The sequence below is a fragment of the Lepidochelys olivacea genome (assembly GCF_965140295.1).
Source record: "Lepidochelys olivacea isolate rLepOli2 genome assembly, chromosome: 1".
Classification (NCBI taxonomy): domain Eukaryota; kingdom Metazoa; phylum Chordata; order Testudines; family Cheloniidae; genus Lepidochelys; species Lepidochelys olivacea.
The window spans coordinates 141,720,055-141,739,010 of NC_140411.1; the positions used below are offsets into that span (position 1 = coordinate 141,720,055).

Genomic DNA, 18,956 nt, shown 5'->3' on the forward strand with positions numbered 1-18,956 from the left:
GAATGGCACTGTGGTCTGGTGCGACTTTAATTTGGCCGCCTTATGTGTATGCATTATGATGCAGTCCTTAATTAAATGATCACATACTACTTTCTCCACAGGACACCTACCTCCCTAAGAACACAAAATGAATGGTACTCATTTAATTAGCAGTTATGCAATATTTTGTTTTAGTTTCATCATTCCATGTGTGGCCCATGCCTTATATACTGCAAACTATTCAAACTCTGCTTTGAAGATAGAAATGCTAATTTCTGCACATTTTTTCTATGGCACTCATTACTTTAGTGCTTGAGTGCTATACAGCCATTTAGTACTTTATCTTCACAATATCTCTAAAGTGAGGGGATTTCCCCAGGGAAGCAACGAACAAACAATAGGAAGTACTTCGCGCAACACACAGTCAATCTGTGGAACTCATTGCCAGGGGATGTTGGTGAAAGCTAAAAGTGGAATTGGGTTTAAAAAAGAATTAGATAAGTTCATGGAGGATAGATCCATTAATGGCCATTAGCCAAGATGGTCAGAGATGCAACCTCATATGCTCTGGGTGTCCCTAGGTCTCTGACTGCCAGATGCTGGGACTGAACGACAGGGGATGGATCACTAGATAATTGCCCTATTCTGTTCATTCCCTCTGAAGCATCTGGAAATAGTCACTGCCATAAGACAGGATCCTGGGCTAGATGGATGGTTGGTCTGACCCAGTACAGCTGTTATGTAATTGAAGGCAGAGAGAGATTAAGGTCAACATTTTGCACGAAATTTGGGAGCCTAATTTGGACCCAATTGTTGAGAGTACTTAGCATTACATAACACTTAATATGTTCAAAACACAGCTCTCATTGACCTTCTCTTCTGACAATCCCCTGCCTTGTTCACTGCACATTTTCCAACTCCTTCAAACAAATAAGGCATGGGTCCTACACACCTACTTTACTACACGCTCTCATTCACCCCAGAGCAGGTGTAGCCTCTGCACCGAGTGAGCCAGGGGCCCTGTGGAAAAAATATTATGTGACCATGTAATTAAAGACTGTATTATAATGCATACATACGAGGGGCCAGATTTAAGGTTACACAAACAACCCTAATTCTGGCATTTGCTAACTTTTGAGAGCTTGACTTTACAATCTTAATAATGTTTAACATATTTTTGTGTCTTCCCCATTTTATATAAACACTAAACACAGATTACAGCCCAAAGGAGGGAAAAAACATTAGACACATTAAGACAAACAGAGCTGAATTCACTCCTGGTAGAAAGTCCACTGATGTCACCAGTCAAATTCCAATCCCAGTGGAGTTATAGACCAAATGCTCTCCTAGTACGTCTTCCACCTGAATTTCAACTACTGTACTTATTATTTAGATCTGATATTCTCTGTCTGCAGAGAATATTCAGACACCCATGGCAAACTTCAGAAGGGTTACATGCGAGGTAGTAAGTTAGACTCTCCACTACATTTCCTTAAACCTACTTACCACCACTTTGCAGGGTATAAGGAAGTCCAAGCAGGTGTAATCTACATGCCAAAGAGCTAGAAGAAGGTAAAGGTTAAAGTAGGATGAGGGCTACTTTAACTTATACCTTCGTTCAAGCTTTTTTACATGCAAGTTGTACCAACAGAGACTCCCCTAAATATTGCAAAAGTAGGTGTAGGGACAGTCTGAGTGTAATGGGATCTAGCTCATATCATCTTATATATCATCTCTGAATTCGACCCATAGTCTCTTAATAAGGAAAAAAGTTTCAAGATAAGTGCACAAATGAACTTTTATTTATTATCTGAAAAATTGTCAGTTTTTGTCCTCTACTTAGTGCTATATATCAGTCACCAGTGATGCCATAGCCCTCCCTCTTCCCCTGAGGCCCAACCCCACGGTCAGGCCAGCGTGGAGCCTAGCTGGGGAGCCTGGGCAGTTGTGGGAGCCGCGCAGACCACCTGCCCACGGTGTGGGGGAGCCTAAAGCAGCCCCCGGCCCATGTCCCTGCCCAACCCAGGGCAGGTGGAGGGTCCACGACTCCATGCTGACTCACCACAGCTGCCCGTGTGGCTCTCACCAACTCAGCTCCGGCTGGGGGGTGGGGGAGACACGGGCTGGGGGCTGCTCTCAGTGGGCCTCCCGTACCGCGGCAGGTGGAGGGTCCACTGCAGCTCTCCACAGCTTCCTGCACAGCTCTTATCATGGCCAGGCTATGGCTCCATGGCCCTGCCCCGAGCCAGGTCAGGGAGAGCCACACGGGCAGCTGTGGGAAGCATGGGTCCCTCCATCTGCCCTACGTGGGATGGCTGGGGGGTGGGCACACAGGCAGGAGGATGCTTTCGGCTGCACTCCTACCCAGGCAGGGGAACAGTGGGCTCCCCGGCCCCGCTCCAGCTTCTGGCTTGGCCTGGGGAGGGGTATGGGCCCCTGGTTCCCCCACTTTTGGGAAGGCTCCAACGCCCTTTCCAGTCACGTACCATAGAAGTTTTATTAGTGGTAAAATCAACTCACCTTCTACACTGGTCCTCTGTGGAAAAGTAGATTTGAAAGTCATCAGAATTGTCATGGACATAAAGAAAACAACATCGTTCGTCAAACTTGGATATGCTGTAAAATTTCCATCAAAAAAAGTTTTACTCTATATGTTCATATAAGACAGCATGGAAGAGGAAGTAGTAATATCTTAGGAATTATTCAATTTCAGACAACTTTTCTTTTCTCAAGGACACAGTTAATTTACTCACAAATGCAAGAACAGCTGTAATTGTTCTCCTTACATATAAAATGTCTTTTGTGTCACCTATGATTTAGGGTGAAATCCTGGCCACATTTAAATCACTGGCAAAACTAATGTTGACTTTGACAGGGACAAACCTCATCCCAAATGTTTTTGGTTTTTTTAACCTTTCTTAGTAGACTCACATGATTTCCTAGTATTTGACGGCCCATGTGTGGAAACTGAACCAATTTAACATCTATTTAGATTCCAGGGCTGTCTTTGTTTATGTTAACAAATTTAGTTTATACTTCTGTTACATTTGCAATAAACCTTAAAAAGGAAATGGCAACATACATTAGTGTGTAAGCTTCTTAGAACTCTTTAAAGATCAGATTAATGTGCAACCACATCTGCCATTGAGGCAAGACCCTTTGTCGAAAAATTGCCTCTCTTTGATCACCCCTGCACAGAACCCATGTAAATGGGCTACGTGCTGAAGAACTATGCAGGAACTGGGAGAAATGGAATCCACCTTCAGTCCATGCACATGGAAGTCCTATGGTCCCTTCATAGCTGCTACTAGCTTTTGGATTGGAATAGCTTCTGAATTGCAAAACATTTTGCATCCTCCATACAGGAGTTCATAGTCACAGGATCTGCATAACTTCAAACTCCTGCAACTCCTTCCTCCCTTGCCTGAGCAGTCACGAGGCTCTCCCTCCACACTAGACTGCACAGAACGGTCATGAAGCCCTGTTCAACTAAGTGTAGAGTTTGCAGAGATCTTTTATGTGTCCACTTTGTAAGAGAACCTCTGCAGTTCAGCTGCATTTCATAATTATATTTTCTTCTCCCATTCAATAATTTTTGACAAGCACTTTACTTATGTGTATGTAGCACCTTGTTTTGTAAAAGCATTGTTCATTTGAGAACATGAAATAATTGAATGCTCAATATTTTGGGTTGCTGTAACATTTAAGGGTAACACAATAGTGCCAACATTCTAAAATACATATTAAGAATTCTGCCAAAACAAAGAAAACATTCTGTATAATTTTTTTAAAAAAGTTATATTTAGTAATAATTCTACTCTGGAAACATAACATGCGAAGAAACCCCCATTTTTTGCAGCCAGCTCTATTACTCTACAAAACACACAATAAAACTCTCCATTTCAAATGTCACTGAATCAGTTGGCTTTGATAAAGCAATCTCCAGTGTAGAAATATATGAGGCAGATTAATCTATCTGACTAAATTAGAATAATAAACGAAGTGAATTTTCAAAGGTATACACAGGTGAAACAACTCAGTATCCATGCATATGATTTTCAGTTTACTAAATATAACAGAACTATATAAGAATACTCAGGTATTTAAGATTAACTGGCTACCATAAAAAGCGATTACATTTGACAAAGGTGTGAACTATGATTACAAGTACTATTCTATATTAAATAACTGGTGAGAGTTTCAAAAGCATGAAGAGGTCAAAATAACTCAAAATCAACAAATACAAACGTTAAAAGAAATCAAACCTAATTCAATCACATATAAAACTGTACTTCCCAGGGTTTTAGATTAAGAAAGGAGCCAAAGCAAATAAATCGTCACTATTTAATTAAAGTTACCGTGCTAAGCAATGATTAATCATGCTAACTAAGCCCATTGTAAAGTAATTAATGTGTGTTTTAGAAAATTAGCACGATAAGGGATTCCTTATCTGGTGATGGTGCACACCAGCAACAATAATCATTTCATTGGTCTTGGAAACTTGTTGGGACCAAAAATAACCTAACAATTCTCCAGTGCAACAAAGGGAAAATCCTGGCTGCACCCATCTCAGTTGCACAGGTGCAGAAGGACTAGTAGTGGTTCTGCGGTACTGAAGGTCAGGTAGGCAGGATTTGAGTGCAAGTGTCACAGTCGGGGCCTGGGTGACCAGGCCTAACAGGCAGGGCTGGGGTCAGCAAGTTAAAGAAGTATGGGCTGGATGAATGCACTATAAGGTGGGTAGAAAGTTGGCTAGATTGTCGGGCTCAACGGGTAGTGATCAATGGCTCCATGTCTAGTTGGCAGCCAGTGTCAAGTGGAGTGCCCCAGCGGTCGGTCCTGGGGCCGGTTTTGTTCAGTATCTTCATAAACGATCTGGAGGATGGTGTAGATTGCACTCTCAGCAAATTTGCAGATGATACTAAACTGGGAGGAGTGGTAGATACGCTGGAGGGGAGGGATAGGATACAGAGGGACCTAGACAAATTGGAGGATTGGGCCAAAAGAAATCTGATGAGGTTCAATAAGGATAAGTGCAGGGTCCTGCACTTAGGACGGAAGAACCCAATGCACAGCTACAGACTAGGGACCGAATGGCTAGGCAGCAGTTCTGCGGAAAAGGACCTAGGGGTGACAGTGGACGAGAAGCTGGATATGAGTCAACAGTGTGCCCTTGTTGCCAAGAAGGCCAATGGCATTTTGGGATGTATAAGTAGGGGCATTGCCAGCAGATCGAGGGACGTGATCATTCCCCTCTATTCGACATTGGTGAGGCCTCACCTGGAGTACTGTGTCCAGTTTTGGGCCCCACACTACAAGAAGGATGTGGATAAATTGGAGAGAGTCCAGCAGAGGGAAACAAAAATGATTAGGGGTCTGGAACACATGACTTATGAGGAGAGGCTGAGGGAACTGGGATTGTTTAGTCTGCAGAAGAGAAGAATGAGGGGGGATTTGATAGCTGCTTTCAACTACCTGAGAGGTGGTTCCAGAGAGGATGGTTCTAGACTATTCTCAGTGGTAGAAGAGGACAGGACAAGGAGTAATGGTCTCAAGTTGCAGTGGGGGAGGTTTAGGTTGGATATTAGGAAAAAATTCTTCACTAGGAGGGTGGTGAAACACTGGAATGCATTACCTAGGGAGGTGGTAGAACCTCCTTCCTTAGAAGTTTTTAAGGTCAGGCTTGACAAAGCCCTGGCTGGGATGATTTAATTGGGGATTGGTCCTGCTTTGAGCAGGGGGTTGGACTAGATGACCTCCTGAGGTCCCTTCCAACCCTGATATTCTATGATTCTATGAGATTAGACAGTTGGCAACCCTAGACTGAGACCTTGTACTTTTATCTTGCAGCCTGAAGACTTCTCTATAAATGTCTCCTAATGTAAGAGATGTCTTCAGCTGGCCTCTTCCAGCCCTCTCTTGTCCTTGTTTTTAAATACAAAAGTGTCAACCACGGAAAAGAAACTAAAATTTATTTCCCGGAAATCTAGCTTCCACTAACACGGAACTAACAAAGTTTAAACAAGATTGCACCAATTGAGGGTTGGTTTAGCTCAGTGGTTCCCAAACTCTGGGTTGTGACCCCAGATGGGGTTGTGGCAATCCCTATTGCGAGGAGGATGCCATTTTGCTCCACACAGCATGACCTCACATGTACAGTGCGTGCCAGGTCATGATGCTCTACAAAATGACATCCTCCACACAGCATGACTTCACATGCACCATACATACAAGGTCACTCTCTGCAGAGGATGTCATGTTCTGGGACAAAATGGCATTCTCCAGGCAGTCTGGGGTCCTGGGAGGAAATAATTAGTTAAATGGGGTCATGGTGGCAAAAAGTTTGGCAACCCCGGCTTAGCTGAATATAAGAATTGTAAATACAGTTCAAAATACTGATTTTCAAAATAAAACTCTGACATTTTAGGTCAGACTGTACAGCAGAAACTCACTGCTCTGCTTGACCTAAGGAAAGACAGACAAGTCTTCCCTGTTACAGTGTTTTGAAGCGGTTTAGGTAGAAGAAAAATGTAAAGCAAATGAAAAGCAGAGTTCATTATCTCAAATCATAAGGCATGATCATCTGACATAAGCAAAATATAAAATGTGAAACCATAATTAGTTATTTTCAAACATACCAACCTTATTCCCCTAATGGAGGAAGCTGTAAAATTCCATTCATGAATCTGTTTCTGTAAGGAACAAAGATCTAAGTCAACCACAGGTTAGTCTCAGCTTGTTATTTGAAAGCAAAGTCACACAATACATAGAATCTTGTCAAGAATAGCCACAGCTCCATTTTCTTATTTGAAAGGATGAATAGATTTGGGTAGATGTAGGACCTACATTCAATGCTAGTTTTACTCACTTGAGGAAAAGCAAATTTAAAAATATCACAATAAATTAAGATACATATTTTCTAGTGTAAAATTCAGTTTCAAAAGCAAAGTTGAAGCTTGAAGTGTAATTTACCAAACAGTGCATCTTTGTACGGATTGATTATTCCTTTCATATTAAAAAAAACCACATGAGGCAGATCCACTGCCCTTCTCTTCCCCTTTAGGAATAGAACGCTGCCGTTTTCAGCAGACAGAGCACTAGCGTAATTGGTTCCTATGACTTCTCTTCCCCTGGAAGCTCTGGCACAGAAATAATTGGAGGCAGAGAGGGAGATGGACAGAGTGTGACCAGAAGTACTGCCCTCCAGCTGTCCCCAGCAAATGGATGGTGTCTTAGTCACTGTTGTCAGCTAACATAGGTTAGGGCAGTCCATAAGGAATCTGCTTTGTAAGGTAAAATTGTGTCATATATGCTGTGGCCTGAACTGAGAGTAGTGCACAACCCCACCACACCAGGTCAGGTTAGATTTCAGGGATGCACAAACATTTAAAATCTTGATCCATGATTTGGTCATCTCTTACTTTGGTTATCATAACCTCTTTGGGTATCATACCTCTTTTCCAGATCTCACCTCACAGAGGCTGCAAAAGCTGTCCTCCTCCTCATGCCTCTCCAACAATATCTCCCCCTTCTTGATCATTCTGGGCTTTCTATTCTCCTTTCTCATCAAATTAAAGTTACTTCTCACTTTCAAGGGTTTGGACAACTTCATAACTGTCTGCATCACATCTCTTTACAAATTTCTTCCTATACCCTCTCTCATAACCCCATATTCCAACAAAGTTTTTCTCTTGACTTAGTCCTTCACCGGCTCATTACCTTATATCTTCGTTCATGCTGCCCTCTACATTTGGAAAACCTTTACAATTTCAACAATGCCATGCACATTGTGGTGCTTTATCAATAATAACTAATAATGAATGTAGGTTATGCCTGAATTGTATCTCTGTAAAATCATGTGCTAATGTAAAAAACAAAACTAAAGAGGATAATAGTATCAAACCCACTACCCAAAAGGACTTCGATAGAGCATGTTCTAGTGAAATGAGCCCAGGACTGGGAGCCACAAACACCTGAATTCTAATCTGAGATCAGCTACTGAATAATCCCATATCTGCAAGTCATTTCACCTTCTCTATAGTACCTCAGTTTCCCAATGTGTAAAATGGAGATATTAATTATCCTACATCACAGGGATGTAGAAAGGTTTAAAGTGTTTCTAAAGTGCTCCAAAATCCACAGGTGAAAAAGGAGCCATATAAGTACAAAGCATCATTCGCGATATGAAATGCGTTTGCCATGTGTCTTACCACTTCAGGGGGCGAGACATGCCACAGAGAGACAGTTCTCTCTTCTGCTTCATTGTTGATTGACACATATGCAGGCTGGTAGACCTTAGTTGGTTCTATCACTAAAACCTAAAAAAACCCAAAGTTCTGTTTAGTGAACTGTAACAGCAACTATACCGTAAGATGTCAAGAAGAATAATGATATAGGATAATAAGCAATCTCAAACCAGACATTAAATATATATTTTTTTATTTTATAAAAATCCATGTTTTTTCCCTATTTACAATAAAACAATATTATTGTGGTATTTGTTATTGGGCATCAGAAGAGGGCATCAGACGTTCTTAGGTTGGTCAAATGACCTCTTAGAAGAAGGGAGATTGAAAAAATGCTAGATTTTGGTTAGTGCCATTCAGTAAGATCTGGAGAAATTAGGATTTATATGTTACAACACTTATTTAGGCATCTTACTGGAAATCTCAGTCCATTAGTTGTTTCTTTCGTTGCCTCAAAAATGATATCTAACCAGAAGTTCAGTCTCTCTTGTCTGGGAGAATGCTCGATGGGGAGTTTCTTGAAACGCTGAATTAACAACAGGTTCTGCACTAATGACCTCAAGTACCTAGAACACATACAGTCAGTCAAAGGTTGGGGGGCAAGCGGGGGGGAAGGGAGAGAGAGAGACTGAATGACTCAGAATCCCCCTCCCCTCCCCTCACCAAGCTTTTCAATAAGTTAGTAGCTCACATGTAATTTCAAACAAAATTAAATGTATTCTACAAGATACGGTCATTTACATATGACAGTGTTGACTTTACAGATTTATAGGCCTGATATCAAGCTTAGACATGAATCTATAGTATGCTTTTGTGCACATCTGATTTGAGAAGTACATGGTTACATGGATCCCTATGTAGTGATGCCAATGGACTGATCACATGTGGGGGCAGAATTGGTTGCGCATATCAAAACTTAGAAGAGAATTCTACTTCCGTCTGAGTCATCTCCACCATTCTCCTTCCCTTAACATACACATTTCAGGGGAATCTAAAACCAGCTCTATCAGTCTGATGGATAATTTTATTTTCTATCAGACTAAAACCACAATAAAGAATCAAGTTCAGATTACAGAGGTGCAAAAATTTGAGATTTAGAAATGTATTAAGTCATCTGGTTCATCCAATTGTCTGTGTAGGATTGTTCCCTACTGGACATTTTCTAGTATTTTGTCTAGTCTAGTTATAAAAATCCCAAAAGATAGGGCTTTTGACCCAGACGATATATGTACATTTAATGTAAGCACACACTACTTACCAAACTGGAGGCTTCAGTTTGAACAGTTTCTCCGCTGCTTGCACTGCCTTACCAATGTCACTGGCCAGCATGCTCACACTGAAAAACTGTCCCACATCCCAATAATTATTCATTTTTTCCAAGCTTCCTTTTCTTCCCAACAAACTGTTCAGCCGCACACCTGGGAAATTTCACATTGAAAGAAAGCTTCTATTTTAAATTAAATTTTTGCCTATTATGCTATCACTATAACAATGATCATTCAAAGGTGGAATTGTCCTTAATGAAAGAATGGGGAGTATTTACTCCTACCTGGAGATTATGAGCCAGATGTTTGACCCCATTAAGGCTACTCTGTACAGCTGTGGTGACAAAACGCAGCCTTAAACGTGGCTCAACTGGCCAGTGAAGGATTTTTTGTGTATAGGGCCCCTGTAGGAGCTCTTACACTACCTCCCTCCCGGCTCCGAGTGTAGGGGATGTACCTCGGTGTCCCTATGCCCCAGAGAGCCCCACCTGCTGGAACAGTCCCTAGGTCAGGAGCTGGTGCAGACTGGTCCCAGGATTGAGGTGTAAAAGTGGTTAAAAAGCCTCTTTTGCATCCCCCTGACCTCCTTCGCTGCAGGAAGGGCTGTTCTGGTGCAGCTGAGGATCCGAGTCCAAACGTAAAAGTTTGATTTTTGGCTATTACCTTTCTAGAACGCAACTGAATCTACAATACAACAGTTTTATTTTATAGATTTATTTATATCAGGGAGTTCAAGCTCTTAAACTTTGGGGAAATTAGAATCTGAGTTGGGCAATTGGCTCCTAATTCTGTAATGGGCTAAACCAAATTCATCTCTGCACTGATACGGGGGGGGGGGGGGGAAAGGGTCATCTACCTTATTAAGTGTCTGCAGTGACACACAGTGTCCCTTAACTTATACCTTTGTTGCAACGTCAGCTCTGAACCACTGCACCATCTTCCTCCACCTCTGCTGTGTACTCTAATTCCCCCCCCGTGCCCAGGGCTCCTGAAGGGGTGGCACAGAGCTGTCTCTGCAGCAATTGTAGGGGCTACTCTTATCTGGGGTCTGTTCCCTGGGGCAGATTTATGCTTCTTCTGTGGCCCCTTTTATGTGGGTGTAGCTGGCATAAAGGGACCAAGGGGCAATGATGAATACACCTCAGACCCATCTCTGCAAAATAAAATTGAACTGTTCTTTATTAAAGAGAACACAAACTTCTTGTTTTTTTACCTATTTTTCTTAGTTCCATAGAGGTTTCAAACTGCTGCCCTGCCACAATCAGCAAAACTGCAAGGTTAATTCCAGAATACAGACTTGACTGGAGCTCAAATCCTTTGCGGTACCTGCAGAGACAAAGGGTCTAGAGCTCATGTCTTACTGTGCTTTAAACATAAAACACAGCACAGTTGAGAAAAAAGGGGCTCATAGCCCCCTGGATGAAAGTATTTTTAGGGACCGTGTAACAAGTTCATTACTTTGTACCAACACCAGTGGGTCTCAACCAGGGGCACACAGAGGTCTTCTAGGGGGTACACCAACTCATCTAGATAGTTGCCCAGTTTTACAAGCTACATAAAAAGCAGTAGCAAATCAATACAAATTTAAGTTGCATACAGATGACTTGTTTATGCTGCTCTATATATTATATACTGAAATGTCAGTACAATATTTATATTCCAATTGATTTATTTTAAATTATATGGTAGTAATGAGAAAGTAAGCAGTTTTTCAGTAATAGTGTGCTGTGACACTTTTGTATTTTTATGTCTGATTTTGTAAGCAAGTAGTTTTTAAATGAAGTGAAACTTGGGGGAATGCAAGACAAATCAGACTCCTGAAAGGGGTACGATCATCTGGAAAGGTTGAGAGCCACTGATTTAACCTGTCGTCAGAGAAGAAAGGAGAGGAAAGGAGAGGAGAGGAAAATATCTGCATACAATTTTGTATCCCATCAATTTGCATGATTTGGAAGAAGGAAAATCTGAGTTAGTTATTTTAAAAAATTAACATTTAATGCAACAGAATGTCATTTTATTCCATTGGTGATATAGGAATGCCAAGGAAAATGCAGCAAGATGCTCTTTCTTAGTGAGAATTTTACATAAAGAGCTGTGAGTTACACATGTTCTGTTACTTTATGTCTCTTTGCCCCAAATCCTGTTCCTTAGTAGCAAATCTCCCATGAACTTGGCTAAATCATCTAGGGCCAACTATTTTTATGCATTTATTTTATTTCAGGAGAGACCCATTTACATCTTGGGGGTTCTTTATTCCCTGCACATTGTAATATTACTCTTGCTTGAGACATCTCTTCTGAAAAAAAAAAAGACAGTATTTTACAGTAACTATCCAGAAAATACACCATTAATCTGTATTGCAGAAGTTTGAATAATTACTGTACAATATGCGGCTTACATCTCTCTCTCTCCCCACATGTGTGCACCGTGACTGCATTAGCAGACTTTATTATGGAGTTTATCAACGCAGCTCCTTAAACTCACTGGACAACTTGCTATTGAGCAACATGAGACATCTCCTTTCTCAGCACCCCCTCATGGGACTGAGGATAGAATTCCTCCCTGTGCAGAAGACCAGCATGACTCCGATACACTACCTGCATCTCACTTAAACCCTCAAAGTGGGGTTTAAGTGAGATGTAAATAGCGCTAGGTCTTCTGTGGTGTCTCTGCACAGAGGTGACTTTTACCCTGAATTCACTGTTTGTGCGGCATTCCCAACCCATACCAATACACAGAGAAGAGTAAGAGACCAGGAATTTGTTTGCCTTAAAAAAAACAAAACAAACAAACCACACTAAGATACAGTTGGCCAAAATGGAGATCCTGACTCAAAGTTTTCTCAATTCTGACTAAACCAAGTGCAAATTTTACTTCAGTAGGAGTTTGCTTAAATAAGGACTGTGAGGAAGTAAAGACCTTGGAGTTTAGCCTTATAATTTGGCATAGTCTTGTTTAGATAAATTCTGCTGTTTTTTCAAAGCCAGATGAAAAACTTTGAAAATGCTGTTAAATGGGTTTGCTTTTTCTGTTACCATTCAATGGCAATGTCTCGGCTACTGGTATCTTTACAGTCAGAATCAAGGAATATGTCCTTGTAGATTCTCCCGCACAGGCAGAACATATCTGGAGCAGGGTGATCACAGGTCTGCAGGACTTGAAGCATCACTTGTAATGCCTTCCCTCTGTCGCCTGTATTGTTCCTTCTAAAATCAATGCAGAAAATGACACAAATGAGTTCAAATCCAAAACAGCAAGTTTGAGATGCACAGTAGATTTAGTTTTTGCTATCATTCCCCTGAAATGTAATTGTGTATTGGCTGGTAGAAATGAAACTCTGTTGTCATAGGGGAACTACTTGTTCTTCCATCCATGAATAGACAGGTGTTGGGCATGCTGTGAAAGGGAAAACAGCACTTCACATGAGGCTCAGTCCGCACAACAGTTGCTACAGGGTAACAGTCGTATTTCCATGGTAGTCAATGGGACAACTCACTGTACTATGCCTAACAGTGTCTACAGGCATGGACCCATAATTCAGAAGTGACCACCACCAGCCAGTCCTGTGGTGATATTGACTGGCTGTGCAGGAAAGCCAGGTTGATCTCTCTTTGTCCAGCAAGACGAGGGAGATCAACATGAAACCTTTGGGGAAACAGATATTGAGGGACATAGTACTGAAGTGAACTACTTTAATTCCTTGATTAATTTGTGGAGGTAAGAGATAAAAAGTGTAAAAGATCTAAAAATTAACAGCTGTAATGAGCATCTAATTAAATGTAACATTTAACATGTAACATTCATAGTCATCACAAAAATCAAGCTAGTAAAATATTATATACTCTTAACATTTTTGTTAACATAATTTCAGAATTCCTGGCTAAATAAACCCAGATTTACCTTGTAGTTTTCAGTAAATTTAAAACTCACTCTCACTATTTACATCAAAAAGGCATGTGTGAACAGAAAAAAAATGTCAGTGTGAACAGGAAAAAAATGTATTTGCCAGTGAAAAGCAATCCTGGTTTTAGAGCTTAAAATCCACTTACCAGCATTTTGCTAATCACTAGAATTCAAACTATTTTCCAACCCATTTTCAGATCTGCTTATGGTTTCCTGATCCCTAGTATCTAGGTATACAGAAACAGACTTACGCTTAAGAACATCTATGCTTACTTTGTCAGCAATGCTAGGGGCTCAGAGCTGCTTCTGGTAATTTTAGAAATTTTTTCCGTTGAAAGGATTGTACCTCCAGTAAAGCTGTCCAGTTCCTTGGGTAACCAGCAGATGGAACAGGGCCCACGAAACATACATACAGCAAAACATGTTCTTCTGAGTGTGAGACGTGCAGGATAAAAGTGTAATATGGCTATACAGATTTGTAACTAGTTCTCTACATTTTTTGTTGCCTGTGATGCCAGAGGCATGATATAAACTGTACAGTAGCAAGTACCAGAGAGTTTTAAAAGAGTGCATTGTTTCTTCAGATTGAATTTGAACTACTGTCATGAGAACATGAGTTAGTCTAATCCATCATAAATATAAATACAACCATTCATAAAGTAATTGGCATTCAAAAGCAGCACTTTCTGTTTACTGTGACTTAATACATTCTGGAACACTTACTTGCACTAATAAAAAATAATCAATATGCATATCAAAGCAGTCTTAAAATGAGGATGAGGTCTGATAATGACTGCTGAAAAAATAGCATTACAGCATTACAATATTTATTGCATCTCAATTACTCCATATCAGATTTGCACAGTTTATAAATACAGATGGACAACCCAAAGTATCACTAAGTATATTAAAATCTACAGCAAGAAATAGGCCTAGAATTATTTACAGCAGATACTTTAGTGGTGTTCCACATACACTTTCATTAAAAACACAGTACTGATCCCACTGAAGGCTAATGGGGTTATATATGTGTCAATGAGGGTATAATTTGGCCTGCAGATCCTTTAATACTGGTGATAATGCATACGTGATGAGAACTCAGCTTGACTTTCAGATTATAGGTTGAACTTGCAGGGCTCTAGTCAGGAAAAAAACATTTTTTCTTGAAATTCTGCAAATGTTAGATACAAATCATATAATAAATATAATATAATGAACTGCATATAATATATGCATATAATATAGACACATAATAAACTGCATATCCCCATGATGCCATTTTTACAGAAGAATTGCATTTTAAAACACTTATTGCTTTTTAAGGAGAATAATTTCCTATGGCTTTCATTACCAGTAATAACTAGTTATTTACTAATGAATCCCTTGTATAATGTTATTCCCATCACTTGCTAATAGCTTCTCTTTGTATGCTAATACATTGTTAATAATCAGTGATTGCATCCTCCCTTATCTTTAATATGAGTAAAGATGGAACTGGGTGGGGGCTAAAAAGATATCACACACACCAGAATGTTGAATAGCAGGAGCTGTAATATCTCTACCCTTCGCCTTATGCGAAGGCTGAACTCGGCCTTAAGGTAGCTGTAGTCTGCTCTGTTTTTTGAAAAATCAGATGTAGCCCTTGGGCGCTGGGCAAGCTACCAATGCAGCCATCATTTGAGCAATATTTGGACTGTCCTGGTTGGTCTGTAAGGACCTCTTCAAAATATTAATTAAATCATTTTTAGTTGATGTGACTAAACTTTAAATCACCTATGGACAGCCATAATGTTAAAATTCTAGCTGATAGTGAAAATTTAGACTTTATTAATATTCAGACAAACTACTGCAGTAAGTAAAACAACAAAGAGCCAACCTAATGTGCCATTTAATCATTCTCTTAGTATTAAGCTATCTAATTACAGGCAAGTTAAAGCTCTACCCTAGCCTCTAGACAACCCCCTCCCTACCCAACCCTCAGTCTCCCTTCCTGGGCTTCTCATCCAATCTCAGTGTCTCCGTCCCTCTCCAGCTCTCTGCTGCATTCTCTTTACTCAGCCAGTCCCAGTTCTACGCCCACACTTGTCTCCTCATCAGATCTGTCTCCCTTCCACTCTCATCTCCTATCCCCGGCCCCACTGATTCTCAGTCCCAGTCTCCTTACCCCCCCTCCTTACTTACCCATTCTCTCCTCCCCCTGCAATCTGGTATCAGTTGCCCCTCCTCCCATTGCCCAGTCCCAGTTTCCTTGTCTCCCTGCTCACGGCCCCAGTCATTCCTCCAGCCCAGTCCAGGCTATGTCTACATTTAAAACACTATAGCAGCACAACTGCAGCTGCACCACTGTAGCACTTCGGTGTAAATACTCACTACACTGACAGGAGGCGTTCTCCTGTTGCTGTCGTTATTCCACCTCCCCAAGAGATGGTAGCTCAGTTGAGAGAAGAATTCTTCCATCGACCTAGTGGTGGCTACACTGTGCATTAGGTCAGATTAATGAGGTTGCTCTGGGGTGTGGATTTTTCAACCCCCTGAGTGGCGTAACTGGGTTGATGTAACTTTTCCATGTAGACCAGTCCCCCAGTTTCCTTTGAGAGCCTCAGCTTTTTATCAACCTTGCTTAATCTACTCCTCCCTAGCAGGTTCAGCTCTTTCCCTTCTGCACTGCATTGACAGCACTGGAGAGACAGTCTCCAGTGTCTCAGTTCAGGTGCCCAGGCTCAGCACAGCCTGCAGACACAAAGACTTGCAATGGCAGGGAAAGTTCTGCTCAGCCCAAGTTAGAGCATGCCCAGAGCTGATGGAGTTCTGGGAAATTCAGCTGTTAAAACCTAAGAAGTCTCCACTAAGCATGTGCAAACTGTGATTTTTCTAAAGCTTTTAGATTGACCAGATGTGAGTGGAATTTCATGGGGAAGGGAAAGGCACATTCCTGATACAAAGGGCCCCTACCAAATTTCAAGTCCCTGGCTCCAAGGCATGGAAATGCTAGAGCTTTTCAGAGAAAAGCTTAACAGAATTTTTTAACATGGGCAAAAGGAACATAAGTTTTTTCTAACCTTGTTCTCTGAAATGGCTGAATCATTTTGGGTCAGTTTCTTCAAACAGTTTCAATCTGAGGCAGACACATGATGACTCATGAGAACATACAATGGGAAGATTGTGTAGGAACCACTGTATTGACGGCAGAGGACAAAATGTGGTTGTATCATCATACCAGACATATCAGATTCCTACAATCCGTTATTCTGTTATTACTTATGATGCATGTTGTTCCTGATGCACTTTATTGTAGATTCTGGGTAATCTTTACCCTGTTTTGCAAGGCAAGAATCAATATCTTAGGTATAACTTTTCTTGTGAATACTACCAAAATTCAATAAAACAGGAATAAAAAAAACAGAAAGTTAACAGCACAAGCAGGCTGTAGAAAAAAGTAGTTAACAATTAAGTTTTTAGGATGACCAGATATATGAATAGACCTGGTCTAAAAATATTTTCAAGTCCAAAACAAAGCTTCAGTAGCAAATACATTTTGAAAATTGCTGAAGGGAAGTAATTTAAAAAGATTATTCTTTGATTGGACCAAAAAAATCTATAAACAGGAGAGAGTACTTTTTGCATTCTCGCTGTTGGAAAATTAGTTGTTTATTTCTAGGAAACTATTTACCATAATACATTTCCTAATCATTTCCAAAAGAACATAAGAATACCATACTCGAGCAGACTGGTAACTCAGCGCAGCATATGTCGATGAGAATAGGTGCAGATCATTTTGCATGGGTCTTTTACAGAACTCTAACTCCATCAATATCTTCAAAAAGATGCATGGGATTTAGTGGCACTAATATACTAATCATACAATAACTAATCATACCACTAATAATAACAATGAATTATACAAATAATTAACAACAACAACGAATCACACAAATAACTAATAACTAACTCTGCACTGCGCAGATAGCTACTCGCTCCAATTCCCTGCCCCCAATTCCCTCCCAGGGTATGTCAACATGTCAAGCTGGAGGTGACATAGCTGTGGTAGCTACGATTAAGTGTAGCCACAGTAGTATGAGCAGTGGGAGTGGCTAGCCATCCAAAGTATGTGCCTAATTGTGTCGGATGGGAACATACTCTGGGAGGTTAGACCCTCCCACTGTTCATGCTATTGCCGCTACACTGTATCAAGCTAGTGAACTCATCTGATCACAGCTAGCATGAGTATGTCTCCAAGCTGGCGGCATCAATTCCAGCTCAAGAAGTGTAGAAATCCCCCACTCTTCACCTTAGATTCACTCCACACATGCCCCTTTCCCCCTCCTCTCCTTTCCCCCCAGTCCCCTTCCTTTCAATGTCCCCTTTTCCTTCCCTTCAGCTCATCCTCTCCTAACTAAACCCACAATAAATGAATAAATAAACAAACTGTGGAACTAACATGACATTTGCTGCCATCCCACTGTTCACTCTGCTTGTGTGTCTACCCTGTCTCTCTGTTGTCTATTTAGACTGTAAGCAGGGGCTGTCTACTACACTGTGTTTGTACAGTGCCCAACACATGGAGCCCCATTCTTAGTTGGCCCTAAGGTGCTACCACAATAAACATGATTAATTAATAAACTTTACTGCACATATGCAAATGGCAGCTTTTTGCAGCTCATAACCTGGTCAAACCTAGATAAATTTTCACAGAGACAATGAAAAGTATTTTTCTGGCCCCAGGACTAGCTCTCTGACCAATTTCAATTTCCTACATCAAATTCCCAAGTCAATAAAGGTGTTCAAAAAAGTCACCAAAAATTTTAGATGGGGGGTCGGGGGAGACAGTTTTGAGAAGCTTCATTCTCAGAAAGCCTGAATCCCTTTTGCTGAAACACTCACACATACATAAAGGTACAATGAAGTGGGCACCAAAAATGGAAAATTTCAGCTATATTCTGGGAGAGTTTTAAGAATGTTGTGCTGTACTAAGTGAAATGCCTTACAATAATCTAAGTATATTACATGTATACAGTTACTTTATTATCAACCAAACTTGTAATCTCATCAAAGAACAAAATCAGGCTTGTTTGACAAGACCTATTTTCCACAGAAACAAGCTAAAAGCTTTCTTACTATAATTTTAAAATGCAGTAGCCATTGTAGATAAGTGCTATGGAAAGACCAGCCTAGAGGAATACAGGGAGAAAACAGAACATTTATCTTTGTCAGTTCAGGAGAGGTAGAGTGGATGAAAGCAGGAAGGCTCAAATGGGCTTTTCTTTCCTCAACTGGAGATACAATGTACAGTTCAACTACCACTTGTCACTGATTACTTTAATAACTCACCCATGTTTCCTTTTTGCTAAATTGCTATTAGTTAAAGGTAAACAAGAAATCAACCATTTAATGAATTTGGGCCTGATCCAAAGCCCACTATAGTCAATGGAAGTTTTTCCATGGACTTCAGTGGGCTTTGATTCAGGTCTTTTATCCAGTCTTGTGGGCAGGCTATTCTTTTACCAAATGGGGGCTGTTTGAAAGCTGCACTGAGATTTCAAATGTTAAAAGCTGTCCTGACGCA

The 18,956-nt window shown here is 40.7% G+C and overlaps 1 protein-coding gene across 4 annotated transcripts in view; it reads right to left on the minus strand.

Annotated features, from left to right (window-relative positions):
• The window catches only part of MAP3K15 (mitogen-activated protein kinase kinase kinase 15), a 135,764-nt gene that overhangs the window by 47,921 nt on the left and 68,887 nt on the right, over positions 1-18,956 (minus strand). For all 4 annotated transcript variants that reach the window (XM_084618277.1, XM_084618276.1, XM_084618279.1 and 1 more), the window contains 7 exons: positions 12,526-12,696; positions 10,704-10,816; positions 9,484-9,643; positions 8,641-8,791; positions 8,190-8,297; positions 6,622-6,671; positions 2,500-2,595 (listed from right to left, as the gene is read on the minus strand). In XM_084618277.1, coding sequence (XP_084474403.1) covers positions 2,500-2,595; positions 6,622-6,671; positions 8,190-8,297; positions 8,641-8,791; positions 9,484-9,643; positions 10,704-10,816; positions 12,526-12,696 — 849 coding nt within the window. The remainder of the gene's footprint in view (positions 1-2,499; positions 2,596-6,621; positions 6,672-8,189; positions 8,298-8,640; positions 8,792-9,483; positions 9,644-10,703; positions 10,817-12,525; positions 12,697-18,956) is intronic.